At 41.0% G+C, this 23686-nt stretch overlaps 1 protein-coding gene across 1 annotated transcript in view; it reads left to right on the top strand.

Annotated features, from left to right (window-relative positions):
• pard6a (par-6 family cell polarity regulator alpha) overlaps positions 1-23686 on the top strand; it is a 124254-nt gene that overhangs the window by 96476 nt on the left and 4092 nt on the right. The window contains exons 3-5 of the mRNA XM_049574488.1: positions 4588-4877; positions 11136-11261; positions 19380-19579. Of these exons, the coding sequence (XP_049430445.1) occupies positions 4588-4877; positions 11136-11261; positions 19380-19579 (616 nt within the window). The remainder of the gene's footprint in view (positions 1-4587; positions 4878-11135; positions 11262-19379; positions 19580-23686) is intronic.

Genomic DNA, 23686 nt, shown 5'->3' with positions numbered 1-23686 from the left:
ATGATTTTGGAGCATTTACATTTTTGTTGATTTATTTTATTTATGTTTAACATGATGAAGCTGACTAACTTGTGTTGACATTATGGCTGTTCGTTAGCCTATATACATTCAGATGTTGTGTAATGAATTACACAATCGTAAAACATACAGTATGTTTTCCTCAGGCTACAACAATCAAAATCTATGACTGTTGCATCTCAAATTGTCCCACTGTTCACATGTCTTGCATCAATATATTTTTTGTCAGATTACAAGTAGTAGAGAGACTGGAGGAGATGGAGGAGGAGAGGCAGGAAGAGAGACAGAAGGAAATGGAAGAGAGACAGGAGGAGATAGAGGAGAGACAGGAGTCTCACAGGTGAGACTGGGCCTGAAAAGATTATATTAAAACTTGATAATCATAGATGTTATAGTTTACCCTGGGAAGCACATACGGACAGATGTGGTGAAGTTATCAGTGTATATTGATGTAACTGATAACATTAGAGAATACAATAACCAAGACATTCTTGTATTTAGTGTAGATATCTACAGTGGGTACGGAAAGTATTCAGACCCCTTTAAATTTTTCACTCTTTGTTTCATTGCAGCCATTTGCTAAAATCAAAAAAGTTCATTTTATTCCTCATGAATGTACACTCAGCACCCCATCTTGACAGAAAAAAACAGAAATGTAGAAATTTTTGCAAATTTATTAAAAAAGAAAAACACGTGGTCATAAGTATTCAGACCCTTTGCTGTGACACCCATATTTAACTCACATGCTGTCCATTTCTTCTGATCCTCCTTGAGATGGTTCTGCTCCTTCAGTGGAGTCCAGCTGTGTTTAATTAAACTGATTGGACTTGATTAGGAAAGGCACACACCTGTCTATATAAGACCTTACAGCTCATAGTGCATGTCAGAGCAAATGAGAATCATGAGGTCGAAGGAACTGCCCAAGGAGCTCAGAGACAGAATTGTGGCAAGGCACAGATCTGGCCAAGGTTACAAAAGAATTTCTGCAGCACTCAAGGTTCCTAAGAACACAGTGGCCTCCATAATCCTTAAATGGAAGAAGATTGGGACGACCAGAACTCTTCCTAGACCTGGCCGTCCAGCCAAACTGAGCAATCGTGGGAGAGGTGAGAGAGGCAAAGAAGAACCCAAAGATCATTGTGGCTGAACTCCAGAGATGCAGTATTGAGATGGGAGAAAGTTCCACAAAGTCAACTATCACTGCAGCCCTCCACCAATCGGGGGTTTATGGCAGAGTGGCCCGACGGAAGCCTCTCCTCATTGCAAGACATATGAAAGCCCGCATAGAGTTTGCCAAAAAACACATGAAGGACTCCCAGACTATGAGAAATAAGATTCTCTGGTCTGATGAGACCAAGATTGAACTTTTTGGCGTTAATTCTAAGCGGTATGTGTGGAGAAAACCAGGCACTGCTCATCACCTGCCCAATACAGTCCCAACAGTGAAACATGGTGGTGGCAGCATCATGCTATAGGGGTGTTTTTCAGCTACAGGGACAGGACGACTGGTTGCAATTGAAGGAAAGATGAATGCGGCCAAGTACAGAGATATCCTGGAAGAAAACCTCTTCCAGAGTGCTCAGGACCTCAGACTGGGCCGAAGGTTCACCTTCCAACAAGACAATGACCCTAAGCACACAGCTAAAATGACAAAGGAGTGGCTTCAGAACAACTCTGTGACCATTCTTGACTGGCCCAGCCAGAGTCCTGACCTAAACCCAATTGAGCATCTCTGGAGAGACCTGAAAATGGCTGTCCACCAACGTTCACCATCCAACCTGACAGAACTGGAGAGGATCTGCAAGGAAGAATGGCAGAGGATCCCCAAATCCAGGTGTGAAAAACTTGTTGCATCATTCCCAAGAAGACTCATGGCTGTACTAGCTCAAAAGGGTGCTTCTACTCAATACTGAGCAAAGGGTCTGAATACTTATGACCATGTGATATTTTAGTTTTTCTTTTTTAATAAATTTGCAAAAATGTCTACATTTCTGTTTTTTTCTGTCAAGATGGGGTGCTGAGTGTAGTTCATGAGGAATAAAATGAACTTTTTTGATTTTAGCAAATGGCTGCATTGAAACAAAGAGTGAAAAATTTAAAGGGGTCTGAATACTTTCCACTGTAAATATGCATTATAAAGCAGTGATGAGTTTCACATCACGTGAAACTGCATTAAAAAAGCATCAACGTACAGGTCGCCGCCATGGAGCACTTTTATGTCCCTACCAATGTGAAAATCAAACCTATGCCCTTGCATATATATATGCACTATGGGAATGTCCTAAGGGTTCTTTACTTGTGGAGGAATGTATCAGCATAAGCCAATCAGAGGCAGCGATTGCATTCCGTACACAAGCACACAGAGAGAAAGAGAGGGAGAGAGGGAAAAAACACACGACTTGTCGACTCCTCCCGGGGGGTGTTGACTTGTGCCACTGATGTCAACACGTCGACAAATCAACTTTTCTGTTAATGCCCTAGTCGGTAAGGAACAATTTGATCATGTAAAGGCACTTGTGATGTGGTTTAGTGCACCTCTGACACATTGCACTAATGATTGGCTCACCACTGTGACTGAATAGCAGCCTTTCCTGTACTAATGTCTGTCAGTATTTGCTAGATTTCCTGGCTGTTTTTTTGATTTTGTTTTTGATTGTTGTGTTATTTTGTTAATGATTTTCATCTTTTTAAAAAGCAATAAAAATTTTAATTACGAAAAATGAAAATGGAAACAAATAGCATGGGGAGGAATAACAAGGTATAAGTAGTGAGATGTGGTCCTGCTCCCAGACTTAAGCCAACTGGTAAACTAAAGTTTGCCCCAAGGACTGTGCCACGACCAAGCGGTGTGTAAAGGTTTAATAAGACAGGGAAGTACAACATGTTGAGGAAGTATAAACAAATTTGAAGATCGGGATGAACGTGGGGCAGGAGGCTGTCCATTGATGCTGGTCTGTGATGGATGTATGAGGGCCAGGGAGGAGGAAATGGTTACAACTGTTGCAGATATGAGAGTGAAATTAGGTGACCAGTGGGAAGGCTGTGCTGATTTACTTTGCAGGAGTGAGAATGAGAGAGATTCTGAAGTATTAAGTTTTCTGCTTAAGTGCTCCATGTTATTTGCTGCAGTGACATTACTCCTCTTACAGCATTACCCTCAGCAGGAAACTACTTGCTTGCAATTTACCAAATCTGCAATGTAAATAGCAGTGCACCAGGTGCAGGTGCACCTGGCTTATAAAGGGAATTGGAGATCATACTCTGATTGGTTGACTTCAAGTCATGCCCAACACTCACATGATTTTGCCCCATTTTGCCTTACTTTGCACCAGGATTATGTGCCATTCAACCTGCAAAAGTTGAGTGAGACATGCCATAAATGCACTTGTGCTATGCACTTAAGACCATATGCTGTACACTGTTTAAATAGGGTCCTGGGTGCAACTTTAGCATAGGATTGTGTTATTCATTACAATTAACACATTCCACCTGTTTATAATTCTAATATATCACGCTTGGGTGGGGACAAAAAACAACAAAACAGGGCAGAGCTGTCTTGCTGCGTTATTGACAAAGCAATGGGGGTAAAGTGAAAGGAAGTTAACTAACTTACAGTGAAGAAGAAACTCACAGGAGGAGATGCCAGACAGTGCAGACAGCAGGGGAAAACAAATCACGAAGCACCGTCACCTTTTAAGTCAAGTCAAGCTTTTAACACACAGTTGGGACAAACAAAATTGATAAAGACTATGCTAGTACATAGGCAACCAACCCAATCACCAAAATAAATTTTGGGATTGTATGTTTTACAGACCACAGATATGTTTGGGCTTATATCTCAGCTGCTGAAGTCTTGCTAAAAAAAAAAAAGTCTTGGCTCGAAAAAAACATCAGCTTTTGGTGGCATGACTGATGCTGGAAATGCAGCCCATGTCTCGCTAGAAACCACCAGCTTTAACAGGCACAATCAAAGCTGGAAATGTCCCCAATGTCACACTCAAGAACACTCGCTCTCTGTGACACAATTAACACTGGACATGCAGCCAACATCTTGCTAAAGAACCCCTGCTTTTGGTGGCACAATTGATGTTGGAAATGCCACATGCATCCATTTCCATCCGTCTATGTTGGGCTAAGTCACAGGAGCAGGAGGCTGAGCAATGCTTTCCAGCTCCTCCTGAGGGATCCTCCCCCTTTTCCTAAGACTTAACCCAGCCACCCTACGGCAGTACCTCCAACAGGATTCCCTATGGGATGCAGTCATAATATTTCTTCAAGTCCACAAAACGCATGGAGACTGGATGGGCAAACTCTCATCACCCCTCCAGCTGCCCTGCAAGGGTAAAGAGCTGGTCCACTGATCCACAGCCACGATGGAATCCAAATTGCTCTTCTTAAATCTGAGGTTTGACTATTGGTGACTGACTTAGCTGTCAAGTGATAGAAACTTGGCCAGTTTCCCAAGCTGTTGAAATATTTCTTGAAGTTAATTTTTCAATTATAAATCGTGAATTGTTCAAAAGCACCAATAATGAATAATGAACTTCTCTTTCCATCCTCTCCTTTCAGAGGATGAACCAGTAGTTTTTGCTACCAACTCCCTTCAGAGGCGTAAAAAGGGGCTGGGCTTAACCGGACTGCGCACCACCGGCTCAGGCTCCACTCATTCAAAGAACAAACCAGGGCTTATGATTGGCCTGCCACAAAACTTCAGACAGATCTCATCCATTATTGATGTGGACATCTTACCTGAAACACACCGACGTGTACGACTCCACAAGCACGGTACCCACAAACCACTGGGCTTCTACATCCGTGATGGGGTTAGTGTTCGGGTGACACCACAGGGCGTAGAGAAGGTAAGATGTATTTTTATTTCATTTTAGATAATTCCACAGACATATCACCTTTCAAGCTGACAAAACTGATGATAAATATCTGGGTCAATAACATACCTTCTCTCAGACTTTCTCTGAAAATCATCCTTTACTATGAAAATACATAAGCAGAGAGAAAAGGCAAGTCCAGCAGAATTATTGTTTATCTTTGAAAATGTTACATGACAGTTTAAAATGGAAAATGAAACATTTGACACATTTTTGGCTTGCCTGTCATGAATCATGGCACTGACCTGAATATCAGAACTGAATTATGGAACTTGTTGAAATGTTTTCTTGGGAAACTGATAAAAAAAACAAAAGGTCACACCATTCCAGATGCTTTTTTTTTTTTTTTTTTTTTTTACTGTTTACTATTTCTTCAGATGTAATGGAGTGGTCCTCCATCTAACTATAATCGAAATAATCTCTGTATGTATTGATGTGTGTCCTACGCATATCCCACCAACCATTCTTCCAGTGGTTGGTTGCATTTGCCAGGTATACAGTGCCTTGCAAAACTACCCCCTTGCTATGTAGCCAGGTCTTATTTAGGGGCATCATAGCAAATGGGCAAGCACATATCCACGTACCACTTGTAACTACACCAATTTTGACTATTTTGAGTTGGTCCATTACAGAAAATGCAAATAAATGAAAATCCATATAAATCACAGGTTGTAATGCAAAAAACAGGATAACAGCTAAGGTGGGTGATGTACTTTTGCAAGGCTAGCAAGGTTTCTGTGGTCATGAAAAACCTGGAAAAGTCTTGGAAGTTTTAAATAGCAATATCTAGGCCTAGGAACGTTTTGGAACATTATAAATATACACGGAAAGTTGAGGAAAAGTCATGGTAATTTGTTTCACAAATACCTGGATAAAAGAGTATATGTGGTCTAGTTAAGATCATCTGAAAAATCTAATCTAATCTAAATTAGCTTAACAGATCAGTCACATCATTTGACGTTCTTTGCGGGGGTAATGTCAACCTGAATCAACCTTGTTCTTTAATGAGATGTAAGTTCACATAATGCAAAGAAGATGTTGATTGGATATCGTCTGGTGTCATCTGGCTTTAGTGGGATAAGTGTAGGGCATAGCTTGGTAAGGACCAGAACCTGGGATGTGCAAAATGTGAACTGTGTGTCGTAAATCGTTCAATGTTTTTAACATGGGAGAGGCAATGACACAGCATGTCACACCCGCTGCCAGCTGCAGTGCTTCTCTTTTGTCCACCACCACACAAGGGACCATTTTGGGTCATTTTTGGGTACTGTTCCAGAAACGGAATACTAAATGCATTAGAGGTGGGTACCAAAACCCAGCTGGCCGCGGGGGTAACGACTGTAGTATTGATAAAGTCTTACATTACTGGTACTTTTATCTGTATTTTTTTTTAACACAAACAACACTGACTGAAGTCAGTGAACAGCAGAGAGGCTGCTGTGAATACAATAAACAACATTCACTACTGTAAATGCAATAGAACCTTAGCGAGTTAAAAGCAGCATGTCGGCTGTGTATATCGCCAGTTTTTCCGTAATAACTTGAAACTAGGGCTGCCCGCTGGGAGTGAAAGATGCCAATCATCAGTTGGAGACCCCTCAGTCAACTAAGAGTCTTAAAGTCTTGCGGGTTTTTCTTTTTTGTTGTTGTTCTTTTTTCTTTTGTTTTCCTTTGTCAGTGGGCAGTGTATTTCCCGGGATGTTTCAGTTCTCAAATTTAGTTACAGAGTGAGCACTCCTCACTTTATGATCCATCGTTAGCTTAATCAGCATGCATTAGCTCAGAGGGCTTATTTGGCCTGTTTCCTATATTATATAAATGTCACTGTCACCCAGAAAGACTCTCCAAAGCCTGTTGGAACTCAAACAAATTTAATTTAATTTTAATTTAATTTTATATACTTTATTAATCCCCGAGGGGAAATTCAATTTTTCACTCTGTTTGTCAATTACACACAGGTCCGAACACACATGCACAAACTGGACCTATACATGCACTAAGTGGAGAGATGTCAGAGTGGGCTGCCCATGACAGGCGCTCCGAGCGGTTGGGGGGTTCAGTGCCTTGCTCAGGGGCACCTCGTCAGTGCCCAGGAGGTGAACTGGCATCTCTCCAGCTACCAGTCCACGCGCCATATTTTGGTCCAGACGGGGACTTGAACAGGCGACCCTCCGGTTCCCAACCCAAGTCCCTATGGACTGAGCTACTGCCGCCCCATTCATATGCTTAGTTAATTACGACCTTTATTTATTTAGGTCGGACCTTTCAAACTACAAATTTATTCCAATTAGCTTATCTGAAACCAACTGCGATGAGATGCTGCGACCTGCGAGCTCAGTTCCAAACATAGACCACGGAGATGAAATTCCACCTTCCGTGGCGACTTCCGTATGTGGGCAGGTATGGGCCGACCCAAAGCCAACGTAACAGAGACGTTTGATGAGCTGGGACAAAAGAGTATTAAATTTAAAGATATCCGCCCATGCGACAAACGCTTGTCAGACGTTATAAATTAAAGGCCGATGTGTCGTCCTTAGGCCGACGTCGGCCAGATGTATGTGTGCTATCTGGATACTAATAATATTACTTTAGGCAAAATACCAATGCTCAATAAATCCATGGTCTGCTTTATTACTGCCGTAGTCACATCAAAGCAAGTGACCAACACAGTTATTTGAGGATGAATACCTCCACTAAGTGTATTTCATCAGTGTATTGTGAAAAGCACTGACTTTGGTGTTGTTAGAGGTAGATTTAGTCATTTGGGGCAAATGTCATCTTGCTTTACTTTTCACCCTTTCTCTCACTGTGAATGTTACTAAGTTGAAGTTCTGCATCTAATTTTTGGTAGCACTTTTTATGAAGACCACGTCTATAATGCATCATAAGGCCAGTCACAGTGAATTATAATGCATTTATAATGTTCTGTGACTACACTCATAAAGACACATAATGCTTCCTGATGCACTATATCAACAGTCATAAAACATTATAGATCTGACTTGAAGTGTCTTATGGATGCTCTTGACAACTAGAGGTTGACTGATGGGGCTTATGATGCATTTTGAGTATCTATACTCACCTATACGCACTTAACACGCTTCAATATCACTCTACGTGTTAAGTGAAGTACCTTGATATATCAATGATAATGCATGCTTCATCATAGTGTTTCATTGTTGGTGCTCAGTAAAGTGTGATGCATTTTCATGTATTTAAAAGAATCCATGATGCATCATAAGTAATTAATGTCTATCATACACTAGAATAATTTGAAAAACTTTTAAAAGACTTAATTCTGACACCCTTTCGCATCTTCAGACTGTGTCATGAGTCAGAGAGTTTCCAATTACAAAATACAGTTTTACAAAAACTGGGCATCTTGCTGAGTCACTATTTGCAAGACTGTTAGCTTCAAAAAGAAAAAAAAAAAAGTGGACAGAAATTGTTGCAGTCTGTTACTCAGAGTGGTCCATCCTTAAACTAGTCCATACCCATTGAGTGCACAGTTGCCCACGTACAGTTTCACATGGTGTGTGTTTGGGATACAGGTTATAGGAAATTGCAGATTAAATAGTCAGCTGAACCCATTAAGAAGAGCAATGTATTCAGACAGAGTTTTTGTGAATTTGATAGTACGATTGCTCATCTACAGCTGATGTCCGTTTGAGGTGGATACATATATTAACGCGTTTGCACAGTAACTCGTGGGGTGAATGCATACAATTCAATTAAAAGCGACTTTGTAAAAGAATATACTAATAATGTAATTTTTGGAAAAAGTAGCTTTGTCACCTTCTACCTATGCCAATCCTCAATGCCTATGTGCAGTTCCACATAGATTGACCGTGTCAGTGAGTAGAAAAACGTGGGACAGACAGAATGAATGACTGACAGAAGAACACATTGACAGTTTCCGTGATTATGTACAGCATACCATGACTGTCATACCAAAAATTAGAAAAAAAACCCAAAATATTCAGCCACAGGGGGAGCCACAGCCATCAGTCACATTTTAGCCATTTTTAAAGGGCCAGTGTGTAATATTTGGCATGGTTTATTGTCAATCTGAATCTGAATCTGAATCTTCTACCCATTAATATATTTATATAAGTGTATAATCGCTATAAAATAAAATTCGTTTGGTTTTCGTAGCCTTATAATTATGCTTTTATATATATAGCAAGGGCCTTGCTTTAGAGAGGTCGCCATCTTGCGCCGCCATGTATGTACGGCAGACCGAGCGGACAATCCAGCCAGCCAGAGAATGTGTTTCACGTGTATAAATAAACCAACGAAGACAGCGGATGGAAGGAAGAAGGAGGAGGAAACAGCAGAGAGTGTTAGTAGTTCGTCGATAGAGAGTAGTGGAAAGTTTTTTTAGTTATAAAGTTTGCGAATGGACCACACTTACCACGCAACAGGAGAGAATGAACCCGAACTGTCATCTGCGAGGAAAAGAAGACGCAACTACACTCCTTGTGATGCACTCTTTGCGGCGCTTTTCCTCCTGATGATATATCTCCCCAACGATGGTAGCAGTAGCACCGAATCCCATTCTGTGCATTCAGCCTCTCTTCTCGCCCACTCAGCATCAAACACATGGAGTTCCTCATCTGTGTGCTCCAGCTCAAACAGGTATGGCTCTGGGTCTGTGTCCGCTACAAGAAACTCTTCAAAATCGCGTTCAAAGTCATCCATTGCAGCTACTATAGTCCGGAGGTATTGCTAGGCTAAATAAACAGCTGAGCTCTGTTTACCGGCTACGCTGTCAGTCAGTGTGCGGGCTGGAGATTGCCGGAGCAGAGAGGGGAGGGGGGTCCCCACTCGGTATGGTAAACGAGTATGTGTGTAAAGTTATGAAGTGTGTCTGTTACGCTAAAAGAGTCAGAGTTTGGTACGGAGTCTTTTACCGCCTGGAGTGTTACCGGAGTTTCTGGAGTGCTCAAATAAACGGGCCTTTTTCCCGAATGCTCCTCTGGTCTCCTGCTTGAGAGGGATTCATTACAATATCGTAACATGGTTTAGATTTCTAAATAAACATTCACCTCATCGCTAGATAGACCCACTCCTGAAAAACTCGTGCGCAAGGCTTTTTGTCCCTACAACCCATTTTACACACTGGCCCTTTAAGCATTTTTCTGTTGTTATAGCCCCACCCAGTTGCCAATTAGAGTTACATTTCTCCAGTCACATTGAGGCATCTACTTATCTACCAAGTTTAGTAAAAATCGATATGGCGGTTAGGCCTAGATAAGAAATTAGCTCTCTAGCTCCCCCATTTTGTTTTATCGGGTCAATAATGGAGGGGTTCCCTCAGATTATGGGTGGTCATATGCCTACAAAGTTGCGTGGTGATCGGTGAAACCCTTGAGATGTTATACACCTCTATGTGATGAGCCACGCCCTCCACAATATTCATTGTCTTATAGAAGCTCAGTTTTAGTAAGTTTTCCAACTTTTGCCAAGAGGGAACTTTAGATATTGGTCCCTAGATTATGTTCACCAAGTTTCATGCAGATCAGTCAAACTTCCTAGGAAGAGATCGATTTTAAGTGTTTTTCAAAAAACTCAAAATGGGGGAAAATCTATATAACCGGAAATTATGGGTTCTTGGCGGTAATTTGTTCTTCATGAGGAGAGGCATCTCTGTGCAAAGTTTCATGTCTCTACAACGTACGGAGCATGAGATATGCCCATTCAAAGTTTGCAATTTCAATCGGTTACTGTAGTGCCCCCCTTTGGCCAACTGATGTAATTTTGCATCATTCGCATCCTCCCATTACCCTCTACCACTGTGCCAAATTTCACATGGATTGACCGAGTCAATGAGGAGAAAAACGTGGAACAGTCACACAGACAGACACACCCACAGACACGCAGAGTTTAAGATATGAAAATTCATCCCCTGTACAGTTGTCATAAAGGGGGGAAATAAGCTATAGAGACCAAAACTATTTTTTGTACCATGCTGTAAACATGTTTATTTCTGACAGGCCTCTTGTGGTCGTTCAAAATATTTGAAGTTTTTGGCACTTCAATTGCTTTATTTTTCTTTCCTGGATGTTGCCTCTTGTGGGAGGACTACAGAAGTTTTTGAAATGAACACAGTTTATGTTTCTGCAGTCGTATGGTAAACCAGTATCAGGAAACATACCTAAAAACAGAGGGCTAATGATAAAATAATACAGCAAATATTTGGACATATTTTCCTTTTCCATACTCCCATAGGTCCCAGGGGTTTTCATTTCTCGTCTGGTACGTGGCGGGCTAGCAGAAAGCACGGGGCTGCTGGGAGTTAATGACGAGATCCTGGAGGTCAATGGCATCGATGTAGCAGGAAAATCTTTGGATCAGGTAAATTCATTGTTCAAAATTAACCCTCTCCTGCTATTCCCTTTCATTTTGTGCCTACTGTGCATTGTAGACACATATGCAGATATAGGAACCCTGTCTGCACGGTGAGTGATTAGTTCACAGATCTATGTCATAAGGAAATAACAGAGTTTATGGAGTCCCGCTGCTAGTTCTTGTTCTTAGGACAAGCTTAGGGAGGTTTAGGTGTGTTTATCTGGCACCTGTTTTGAGGGGTTTTGTCGTGGGGAATTGGGGTGGTAGGTCCTACAGATTTCATTCATTCATCTTCTAACCGCTTCATCCTCTTGAGGGTCGCGGGGGGGCTGGAGCCTATCCCAGCTGACATTGGGCGAGAGGCAGGGTACACCCTGGACAGGTCGCCAGACTATCGCAGGGCTGACACATAGAGACAGACAACCATTCACGCTCACATTCACACCTACGGACAATTTAGAGTCACCAATTAACCTAGTCCCCAATCTGCATGTCTTTGGACTGTGGGAGGAAGCCGGAGTGCCCGGAGAGAACCCACGCTGACACGGGGAGAACATGCAAACTCCACACAGAAGGGCTCCCACGCCCAGGATCGAACTGGCAACCCTCTTGCTGTGAGGCGAGAGTGCTAACCACCACACCACCGTGCCACCCCTACAGATTTTATTTTTATTATTGTTTGTGTGTTTTTAATGCTACTTCCTTCTACAAGGCATTATGTCATCTCAACATATACTTACAAGGTTGATTATGGCTAATACAACAAAAAAAGGGTTGTCTTGTTTGAGATTTGTCTCTTGGAATGTTAAAGGGATCAACGGCCCAGTTAAAAGGGGTAGAATATTTTCCCATTTAAAGCATCTTAAAACGGAAATAGACACATTTGATCGCTAAGGATCACCATAGGTTAAAGGCTCCATGGGTTGGCCAAGCTTTTCACTCCAATTTTAGTAGTAAAGCAAGGGGTACATAGATTTTAATACATAAAAAAATACAGTTTAGCCCAACAAATGTCATAGCTGACCACCAAGGCCGTTTTGTTATAGTCTCAGGTTCCTTTAATAATGTATCTGTTGTTCTTGTCAATCTCTATGCACCCAACTGGGATAACAAAGCATTTATTGGGAAAGTAATCTCAGTTTTACCAGATCTAAGTTCCCACCATTTAATCTTAGGGGGCGATCTTATCTGTGCAATAGACCCTTCATTAGACAAATCCTGTCCAAGGCAGGATCCTCCTGCTAAAATGGCTAAAGCAATTTCATCATTTATGGATCAAATAGGAGGTGTGGACCCATGGCGCTTTCTTTATCCTGATAAAAAAATATTTTCTTTTTACTCTCAGGCCCATAAAACATTTTCAAGAATTGATTACTTTTACATTGATAATTATTTTCTTCCTGCTGTCGATAATATAGAATACTCAATGATAGTGGTATCTGATCACGCTCCATTGCTACTCGACCTTCCGTTTACACTCTTACAAAAAACACGCCCCCCGTGGAGGTTGAATTGCACATTGCTGAACAATGATGGATTCTGCAAAACAATTTCAAAAGTAATTGACGATTTTCTCATAACTAACAAATCTAATCTCATATCCCCATCTCTACTTTGGGAGACATTAAAGGTGGTAGTCCGTGGAGAGATTATATCTTATTCTGCGAGACTAAATAAACTTTAAAAAACAAAAACAAGAACAGCTCATGGAAAGCATAACAGAATTGGACAGAAAGTTATCAGTATCTCCATCCCCTGAATTAGAAAAGGAGAGACAAAATCTTCAAATGAACTACAACTTACTGTCAACACAAGAAACTGAAAAATTACTCTTACGATCACGTGGATTTCTTTATGAGCACGGTGAGAAGGCAGGACGTCTTCTGTCTTGCCAAATTAGAAGCCATTCAGTATCCCAGCAAATTAAACAGATTAGAACCCCCTCAGGTGAACTTACTGTAATGCCATCTGTCATTAATAAAACCTTTAAAACATTTTACTCTGAATTATATACTTCACAATCCCCAACCGACAAAACAAATATGGTGAGTTTCCTGGATAACCTGAAATTTCCACCCATATCTTCTACTCAGAAGTGCGAAATGGATCGACCTTTAGAAATTCGTGAAATCACAGATTCAATTAAACTAATGCAAAGTGGCAAGGCCCCTGGCCCAGACGGCTATCCTATAGAGTTTTTCAAAAAATTTGCTGATAAATTGCGCCTTGCGACTTGAATCGGTTATGCCAAGCATAATTTCACTCGACCAAACCGAGTTTATGAAAAACCGACACTCTTTCTCCAACATCCATCGCCTCCTCGACATTCTTTTTTCTCCAGCATCCAGGGAGACACCAGAAGTGGTGGTCTCCCTGGAAGCAGAGAAAGCATTTGATAGGGTGGAGTGGAGTTATCTGTTGGAGGTCTTGGAGAGGTTCTGCATTGGGTCTAAGTATACATCTTGGATTGCACGTTTATACTCTTTCCCTAAAGTGTCCGTAAGCACTAATGGGATGAAATCCCAATATTTCACACTTAGCAGAGGAACTCGCCAAGGGTACCCTTTGAGCCTGTTGTTGTTCGCCGTGGCAATCAAACCTTTATCTATTGCACTTAAATCGGCCAGTTTTAGTAAAGGAATCCACAGATGTGGTTTGGAACATACACTTTCCTTACATATATGCGGATGATTTATTATTGTTTATTTCTGATCCGATAACAACCATCCCTAAGACAATTGAATTGTTAAACAGCTTTGGAACATTTTCAGGTTATAAATTGAATTTTTCAAAAAGTGAATGCTTTCCTGTGCATATCTGCCGTCAGATCTCTTCAAGAACAACTTTCCACCCCTAATCGACAAGCTTAAATTAGATCTGGAAAGGTGGAACACTTTGCATCTAACGATAGCAGGCAGGGTAAATTGCATCAAAATGAATGTGCTTCCACGCTTTCTGTATCTTTTTCAATGTTTGCTGATTTTTTTATCCAATTCCTTTTTTCGTATAAACTAGTTTCATCTTTTATATGGAAAGGCAAGACTCCCAGGATAAGGAGAGAGTTTTTACAAAGGCATAGGTCCGTAGGTGCACTGTCACTCCCTAACTTAAGACTCTACTATTGGGCAGCTAATATACACAAAATGACTCTCTGGATCCAAGAACCTGAATTAAACTGGTGTAAGCTGGAAGCTAAATCCTGCTCTACCTCACTTTTAGCTCTGCTTACATCAGAATTGCCCTTTCGATCATCCCAATTTACATGTAACTCAATTGTTGTCTCCACCCTTAAAATTTGGTTTCAATTTAGAAATACTTCTGGACTCCAGGGATTGTCCAATCACAGCCCCATTCACAATAACCATCTCTTCCTCCCTCCCAGCACAGACTCCGCCTTTTCTCTATGGCAGAGATCAGGCCTTGTCAAGCTAAGGGACCTCTATACTAACAATGTCTTCGCTAGCTTCAGTGAACTATGTGAAAAATTTAAACTCCCAAAATCTCACCTATTCCGATACTTCCAGCTCCATAACTTTGTTAAATCAAATAGCACCTCTTTCCCTGATACTCCCCCTAACTCAGTAACTGACTCAATTCTGGACATCTCCACAAATCAGAAAGGCCTTATCTCAAAAATGTACACCTTAATCTCTCATTTTAGACAGACACCTCTTGATAAAATCAGAAAACATTGGGAAGTAGAACTTGGCAGAGTTATAGATGACAGTGACTGGGACTATACTTAACTTGAGTAAATAACAGTACATCTTGTGCCAGGCTTAATCTGATTCAATTTAAGGTTGTCCACCGTACTTATTTTACCAATTCTAAACTCTCCAAAATGTATTCCAATATCGCAGATACATGTAATAGATGTCACATGACACCAGCAAACATGACACACATGTTTTGGTCTTGTCCCCATCTGCACTATTGGACAGCTATTTTTAAACATCTTGCAGAGGCACTAAACATGAAGTTGACGCCATGTGCAGAAATGGCCATTTTTGGAGTATTATCAGACCCTCAAAACAATGAGGAGGAAGTGCAAATTAGAATCGCCTTTGCATCCTTATTAGCACAAAGAAGAATTTTGTTGGAGTGGAAGTCACCATTGCCCCCAAAGCTTCATTGTGGCTTAAGGACCTCATGCTGTACATAGACCCGGAGAAAATTAAGTATAATCTGAGGGGGTCACCTGGAAAATTTGATTGGGACTGTATGATTAATTACATAGCTAAATTAAAGACACTACAGGACAAATGAAATCCTCACCTCTGACAATCAGCTTGTCACCATATTTTATTTTCTTCTCTGCCATTTTTTTTTTCAATCCATCTACAATGCTACTTCTCTGCATGTTGTTATCTTTTTTATCTTTTTATTTGTTCACCTGCTTATGATAAGAAGGAAGGATGTGTATTATTTCTTGCCTTTATTGATTTGTAACAAGCTTATGTAGGACCAAGAGTGGGGGGGGGGGGGTTAAGTGTTTATATGTTGTCGTTTTTGGAAAAAAGAAAAAGTCCTTATTTGCCATTGTATTCACTTTTTGATTTGGATTTCCTCTGTGTAACGGAGACGTGGATCAACGCTGGTGAGTGCAGCCCTCTTGTTGAAATTTTACCGGCCGATTGCTCTTATTTTAACTCCCCGCGGGCACTGGGCCGAGGTGGAGGAACAGCGACTGTTTTTCAAGGAACTTTTAATTGCAAACAGCGTCCTGCATCCTTCTCCAGTTTTGAGCTGACTGTTTTCGAGGTTGGTCGCTCAGACCCGGTGCTCTGTGCCGTCATTTACCGACCCCCAAAATATAATAAGGAGTTCATGAGTGACTTTTCAAACTTCCTTGCGGGAGTGATGCCCAACTATGATCGTGTCCTTCTTGTCGGCGATTTTAATCTCCATGTCCGCTGTCCTGATCAGCCCATGGTGAAGGACTTTTTAAACATCGTGGACTCTTTTGGTTTGAAGCAGTGTGTGTCTGGTCCCACACACGAGCATGGGCATACATTAGACTTGCTCTTCTCTTATAACCTGACTGTGTCCAACTTGGAGATCGGTGATGGTGTGTTTTCTGACCATGCACCAGTTTTATTTAGTGTTGATCTCTCCTGTGCAGCAGCTGAATCCCGCGCTCCTGTCAGGCTCTGTCGGGCTTTTAACCCCTTCACTGCCGGCAATTTCTCTGCGGCCTTCTCTGCTGTCTGTGTCCGCCCTGATTCAGCCTCTGCTGATACGGAGGAGCTCTGCTCCTGGCTTAACTCCTCCTGCCTTTCTATAATGGACTCTGTGGCTCCTCTAAAACCCAGGCAGTCTAAGGCTAGACGTGAACCCTGGTTCAATGCCAGAACCCGTGCAGCCAGACGGGAATGTCGCAGAGCCGAATGCAGGTGGAAGAAGGACAAGCTGCAGGTTTCATTTCAAATTTTAAAGGACCGCTGGTGCTCTTATCAAAATATTGTCAAAGAGTCCAAAAGAGAGTATCTGTCAAACATTATCAATGAAAACTGTAAGAACCCTTATGTACCAATTGACTCTGTTTTGAATGTCCCACAGCCTGTATGTTTGGAAACATCCATTGATGTGTGTAATAGTTTTCTGCACTTTTTCATTGATAAGGTTGTGTCCACAAGAGCTCTCATTTCTCCACCCACCTTTGACCCCTCTGTCTCTGTTTTTTGCCCAGCTGTGTTCAACAGATTTGAACCTGTGTCTCTGTCACTGTTAGAGGATGTGGTGGCCCATATTAAACCATCAGGTTCCCCTCGTGATGTGGTCCCTCCACACTTTTTAAAGAAGTTTTCTCTACTATATGGCAGTCGGTTCTGACCATCTTAAATAGCAGCCTGTCCTCTGGTGTTGTCCCAGTAAGCCTCAAACATGCAGTAGTACAACCTTTGCTGAAGAAGCCTGGCTTAGATAGCACTGTTTTAGCAAATTTCAGGCCCATCTCCAAGTTGCCTTTTATTTCTAAAATCCTGGAGAAAATTGTCTATGCACAACTAAAAACTTTCCTTGATGATTACAATATTATGGAGGTTTTTCAGTCTGGTTTTAAAACTTTGCATAGCACGGAAACTGCCCTTTTAAAAGTTTTTAATGACATTTTAACGGCAAATGATAGTAGCAACTATGTTGTTCTTGTCCTGCTTGACTTGACCGCTGCCTTTGACACTGTAGACCACAACATTTTGTTAAAACGTCTGTAGCAGCTAGTGGGCATTGGTGGTAGCGCCCTGGACTGGTTCAGGTCCTACTTAGCTGACAGGACTATGTGTGTTGGTCTTGGTGCGTGTGAATCCTCCTCCGCTCCGCTTTTATATGGGGTCCCACAGGGTTCAATTTTAGGACCCCTACTTTTCTCCCTGTCTGAGTAAGAGCGATGCCTTTTCCCTCAAACCCCTGCTGTCATGTCTTGAAGATATCAAAGCCTGGATGGCCCTAAACTTTTTAAATTTTAATGAGAAAAAAACAGAGGTGATGGTGTTTGGCCCCAGCGGCTCCTGTGTTTCCTCCCCTGTTGATCTGGGTCCTTTGGCAGTTTATGCGAAGTCTACTGTTACGAACTTGGGTTTTAAGATGGACAGTGATTTTAAATTGGACCGCCAAATTAGTGCAGTTGTAAAGTCCAGTTTCTTTCACCTCAGGCAGCTTGTGAAGGTGAAGCCTTTTCTTGCACATCAGCACTTTGAAGCAGTAATCCATGCCTTCATCACATCTCGGCTGGATTACTGCAATGCACTTTATTTTGGAGTTAGCCAGTCCTCCCTTGCACGTCTCCAGTTAGTCCAGAATGCTGCCGCCGTCCTGCTAACTGGAGTACGAATGAGAGAGCACATTACACCCATCCTGGCCTCCCTCCACTGGCTGCCTGTGCACTTTAGAGTTCATTTTAAGATCCTTTTATTTGTTTTTAAATCTTTAAATGGCCTCGCCCCGCCCTACCTCTCTGAGCTTCTTCACCCCTACGCCCCTGCCCGGTGCCTCAGGTCAGCTGATCAGCTGCTCCTTGAGGTACCGAGGTCGAAGCGAACGCTTAGAGGAGGCCGTGCATTCTCCGTTGCTGCTCCAAAAATGTGGAATAATCTACCACTGCACATCAGACAGGCCTCCTCACTGTCTGTTTTTAAAACCCACCTTAAAACCCACTTTTACTCACTGGCTTTTAACCCAGCATGAGACCTTGCTCTGTTTTTTATTTGTTTGTTGTTGTTTTTATTGTTTTTTGTTTTAACTGCTTTTTATTATCTCACTGTTTTGTTGTTTTATGACCTCCTATGTACAGCACTTTGTTTCAGCTGTGGTTGTTTTAAAGCGCTTTATAAATAAAGTTGAGTTGAGTTGAGTTGAGAATTGAATAGAAAGAATTATTAAAAAAAAAAAAAAAAACAATTTAACCCTCTTTGAGATCCAGCTGAGATTTTAGGTGATGTTTTCTTTTTTTGTTTTGTTTTACATTAAGATTTTTTGCAGGGTTACTAAAAGCAGATCTTGTATTGTGTCATAGTATGCAGTTATACAAAGCTTTTCTTAGAGTTGTTATATTACTGCAAATTAGTTCAATCATTTAAAACTTGAAAAAGAAATAAAATATCTTTTGTTTCTAATTCAACAAATCAAACACCTGCAGCATTGACCCAAGGCTGATTTAATGACAATCCCAATTAATGGATATCAAACACTAACTGAAGCTATCAAATTTCTATAATCTTAGTGGATTTATGTGCAAATGTCAGCTATTGGCATGAAACGTATTGGATGGAAAGTGCAGTGATGTTTAACAGTGTGCCAACAAATTACTGCTACTACCTTTTGTTTTTTTAATTTCAATTATAGCATTTTGATTAAATGAATTAAACAGATCCAACATGGTTCTTCCAAAAGTTATGTTGTTACAAGCACATTTTGATTGCAATGATAACAATGAATATCAGGGTGCTTTGATTAAGTGTCAAAAGAGGAGTAAAAGATGTTTCCAAATTTCATATTTTACAGATTTAAAGAAGGGAACTGTGAATCGTGTGACTATCCTTGTCTTTAATAAACAAATCCCTGAAGTGTTTTTTTTTTTTATTTTATTTCTCTTCTTTTGGAGCTAAGACCATCTGCGTGTCATTGCAGGTTACAGACATGATGGTGGCCAATAGTCACAACCTCATTGTGACTGTCAAACCGGCTAACCAGAGGAACAATGTGGTGCATCGTGGGAGTAAAACCTCGATGGGCAACTCTGGTTCTGTGGGCTCATCTGGATCTACTGGCTCTGTTTTGTCACATGATTCACCAAGCCCCGCCTCTCAGAGCAATCCTATTACTGCAAGGTATGACATGGACAGGACAGAGGACTTCTTGCACAGTAGAAACTGATTGAAAAAACGCAGTGCCAAGGAAATCCCCCCCAAAAAAGACCCAAAAGTAGTCATGGAAATAATATATGTCTAACATTTTAATAAACCCTCTTTGGTTCAGGAATTACATTTTTATTATAAATGTAAACTTTTTCGGTGTGACACCCCCTGATCAGTCCCGATCAGTGTACAACTTGTGACTTATGGCGCAGTTTTTGTTTGTTTGGCCATAATAGTGGTTTACCACTTTGGTTGCCTTGGTTTATGGAAAAAGAGAAGAACTTTGCAAGCAGTATTTGGTACTTAAATTCAAAATGTGGCAATATAATGTAGGTTTGGGACATTGGACAAACATATTATACCTTAAACCTGTAAAAATCAATATTTTTATATAAACAATGCAACTAGGGATGCACGATTATATCGGCACGTCATCAGTATCTGCTGACATTGGTTTTAAAATTAAATATCCGAATCAGTCATCATGTCCATGTGACAAACCGATTTTTTTTTTTAAATTAATTAACAAAGTAAACAATACAACAATGACACAGCACATGTAACAAAACAACATATCTGAAAGATATGCAAGTACGTAGGAAGAATATAAATGATGACAGTTAAAACATATGTTAAAATAAGCATGTGTAACCTTTTCACAGTTGGCTAATACTGTGTAAAAACCACCAGAGCAATGAAGCAGAAAGGATAACTGTGGTATGATTGTAAATGACGATGAAAGGGCCATTACCAAAGATTACATGTCCTTATGATCCACTTACTAACTATGGTGCAAAAGGACCTAGAATATAGAACAAAATGAGGATACTCCTGTGTTGAGATAATAATATAGAGATAATTCACAATCACCATTAAGTAACCAGTCACCCAAATACCACCCACCAACCTGACCAGGTTGGCCGATGCCCCACAATGTGGAAGGATGAGTCCGGCAGCGCTGTGTTGTCCTCTTCTGTTGTAGCGTTATCCACTCTTGAGCCATCGACCAGCGTAAAATCAACTGCTAAGCTAGCTAACGGCTAGCAAGCTACAGTCTACACTTGTTAAAAGCTGCTAAAGTTGCTAGCTAGATGCTTGGGACTAAACCATCATCACAGTTCTTCCAACATGGCACTTTGTCAAAATGTTCATTCACAGTCAGTAAACAAAAGTCCCACACTCTGTAGGCTCCGGTGCTTACAGACAGTTTTTGTTGGCTCACTATTTAGTACTTTTTCTGTTGGCTGCTCTCCTCCATGCTGTCGTCTCTCCAGGGTTGTCAGGTCTGACCCTTTTCTTCTTTGCCCCTATGACAGGCTAACAGCTTAACCAGCAAATTACCACCCTTTCAACTTGAAATCTACTAAGTCTGTTTTACAAATTTCTTAAACCACCACAAAGTAAAACAACACCCTTATAAAACAAAAGGCTGTGAATTATTATTTTCCTTAGAGCATTTCAAATTTTAAAGTGAAATAATAAATAATAAATCCATATAAATTAGACAATGTATAACAGTACTACACAATGCAAACACAAATACATGGTCTTAAACCAGGGTATTACATAAGTGCATAGATGAAAATACATATAAAAATAAAGATAAACCAGGGCACACTGATACAGACGAAGAGGTATATTCAGTTGCAGGATTAGGGTAAGGAAGGTGCATAATTTTCCTAACATATGAATATATCGATATTCATATCGGCTATCAGCCAAATGAGTTGTTATATACTGACATCTGATATCAGCAAAAAATACAACAGATGATTAAGCGTTATATGAAAGATGTCACTCATACTGTTGAAACCACAGAAAATGATCTCCAACTCTGCAGTTCCCCTCAGCTCTGCAGAGCTTCTAGCCTCTTTGAGATTCCCAGCTCACAGCTTTACTGTTTTGGTTTAATCCCACTGTTTTCATCAACATGGTCTCCAGTAGCAGCATTAGCTGCTGTTTTCAGTGGAAAAACAGCTCTATGACCATTTTACACTGCCTGTTAGGCAGAGAATAGCAGAAAAATACACAGTTGAGCCCCTGTCCCACAGGACAAAGAACCCACTAACATCTAGCTTTTGTATTTCACGGGAAAGGTTAGAGTCAGCGTTCACTCCCAGGACAAATGACTTTGCAGTAGTTAATTGGCTTCAGCTCTCATTGGATTCAATCAGCAGTGATGGAAATATGACACCCGGGTAGTCATGCAAATTTTAGCCCTTTGCCGGCACGGTGCAATAACCAGCCACCAGAGAATGCCATTTGTCTCCGTCCAAGCAGCACGTAGTTTGAAAGAGAGACTGGATAAGTAGGACTGAAGGACTTACAGCAACTTTGTTTAAAACTTTTAATGCAGTCGGACTATGTTTATGAGCACAAGAGTTCAGTGAGCCACCGAAGGACCGCCCTGCAGATTTACGATTGGCTCTGCAACGTAGGGAGTTTTTTTAAATTCTGAAATTGTATCCGCCCATCTAAACACAAAATCAGGGAGAAAGACATCAGTCTTTAATTAAGCAAAGCGTCTAAAGACTGACTGGTGAGTCTAACAATGGGAAAGCAGTGAATACCCCTTTTTTTCTTTTAAAAAAGCGATTTTTGCCTTTAAAACAACACAATGGAGGATTGCACTTTTTAACCTCACGGGGTGCCCCTACAGACGAAAAACGGTATTGTCTGTTACAACTGTCGCAAAAATCTTACCGGTCAACTTCCTGAAGCTGGCCGTGTAATGCGCAATCATCATGTCTTCAGAACAGTAGCTTTATAGCATTTTGTACATACATGATTAGGCCGATTGCTTTATTAAGGACCAAGCAGGAGACCTGCGAGGTCCCTATTGTTTTTCTCCTGATTATTTTTTTTTTTCTTCCGCCTATATGATCGCATTTTTCACTGCCTGAACATACCCCAAAACTCACCAAACTTCGAATATAAGTCACACCTGGCAAAAAATTTTATAATCTATTGTCGTCCTGAATTTCCACCACTGGGTGGCGCTATTATTAAGGAAAGTGCATTTTGGCTCATAACTCCCATACACTTTGTGGCACATTCAAAAACCTTATATCCACGCGTTCAGTGAATTGTGCTGAATCTTGTGGTATAGGCCACGCCCATTTCTGCTTCCCGTTTTTTCCCCGCAAATTTGCAAAATGTCGCAAACCTACTTTTTCGAACTCCTCCCAGGCAATTTCACCGATTGGCATGAAACTTTGCACACAGCATCTGTGGACCCTCCTGACAAAAAGTTATTAAAAGAATTTCGATATTCCAAACAATACTCAAGTTATTAAATAGCAACTTCCTGCAGATTTCGTTCGAAACAGGAAGTACTTTATATCTCCACACTGGTGTATCCAAATGACATGAAATTCAGGTTAGCACTTCCCCATGAGCCCCTGAGGCTCTGTGCAAAATTTCAGGTGATGACCACAAGGTGGCGCTCTTTAAATTGAAGTATTTTATATCTCAACATCGGTTGGGCAGATTAACACGAAACATGGTATAATTATTGTCAATGCCCTCCTGAGGATATGTGACGAAGGACTTACCGATCCGCCACTAGGTGGCGCTCTGGTGGCCGTCTAATTTAATATTTGGCACTGTGCCAACACCATAACACTCATGGAAATAAAATTGATAGGGGTGGTATAGACTGGCCCCTGTAACTCACACACCAAAAATGACCAGCAGGTGGCGCTATTTTCAATGCAAAAGTTTTTGGCTAATAACTCCCACATAATATGTCGCACATTGTTAAACCTTCTATTTACGTGTTCTCTGAATTTCGCTGAATTGTGTGGTGTAAGCCATGCCCACTTTCGCGGTAACTTTCCATTCGCTAAATCGCGACAAATGAAAAACATACTTTTTCAAACTCCTCCTAGACGATTTGACTAATTTGCACCAAACTTTGCATGTAGCATCTGTCTACCCTCCTGACAAAAAGTACTCATACTTTGAGCTACAGACACCATGCCAACTTTTAAAGAGTCACAAGGATCTTGGATATATGTTTTTTGAGGTCTCAAAATCTCCATTGTGTTGCTTTAATGATAGTACATCCGATTAGAATCG

This window comes from Epinephelus fuscoguttatus, linkage group LG4, assembly GCF_011397635.1.
Source record: "Epinephelus fuscoguttatus linkage group LG4, E.fuscoguttatus.final_Chr_v1".
Taxonomy (NCBI): domain Eukaryota; kingdom Metazoa; phylum Chordata; class Actinopteri; order Perciformes; family Serranidae; genus Epinephelus; species Epinephelus fuscoguttatus.
The sequence above is the reverse complement of the archived record's forward strand: the minus strand, read 5'-3'. Positions and strand labels throughout refer to the sequence as shown.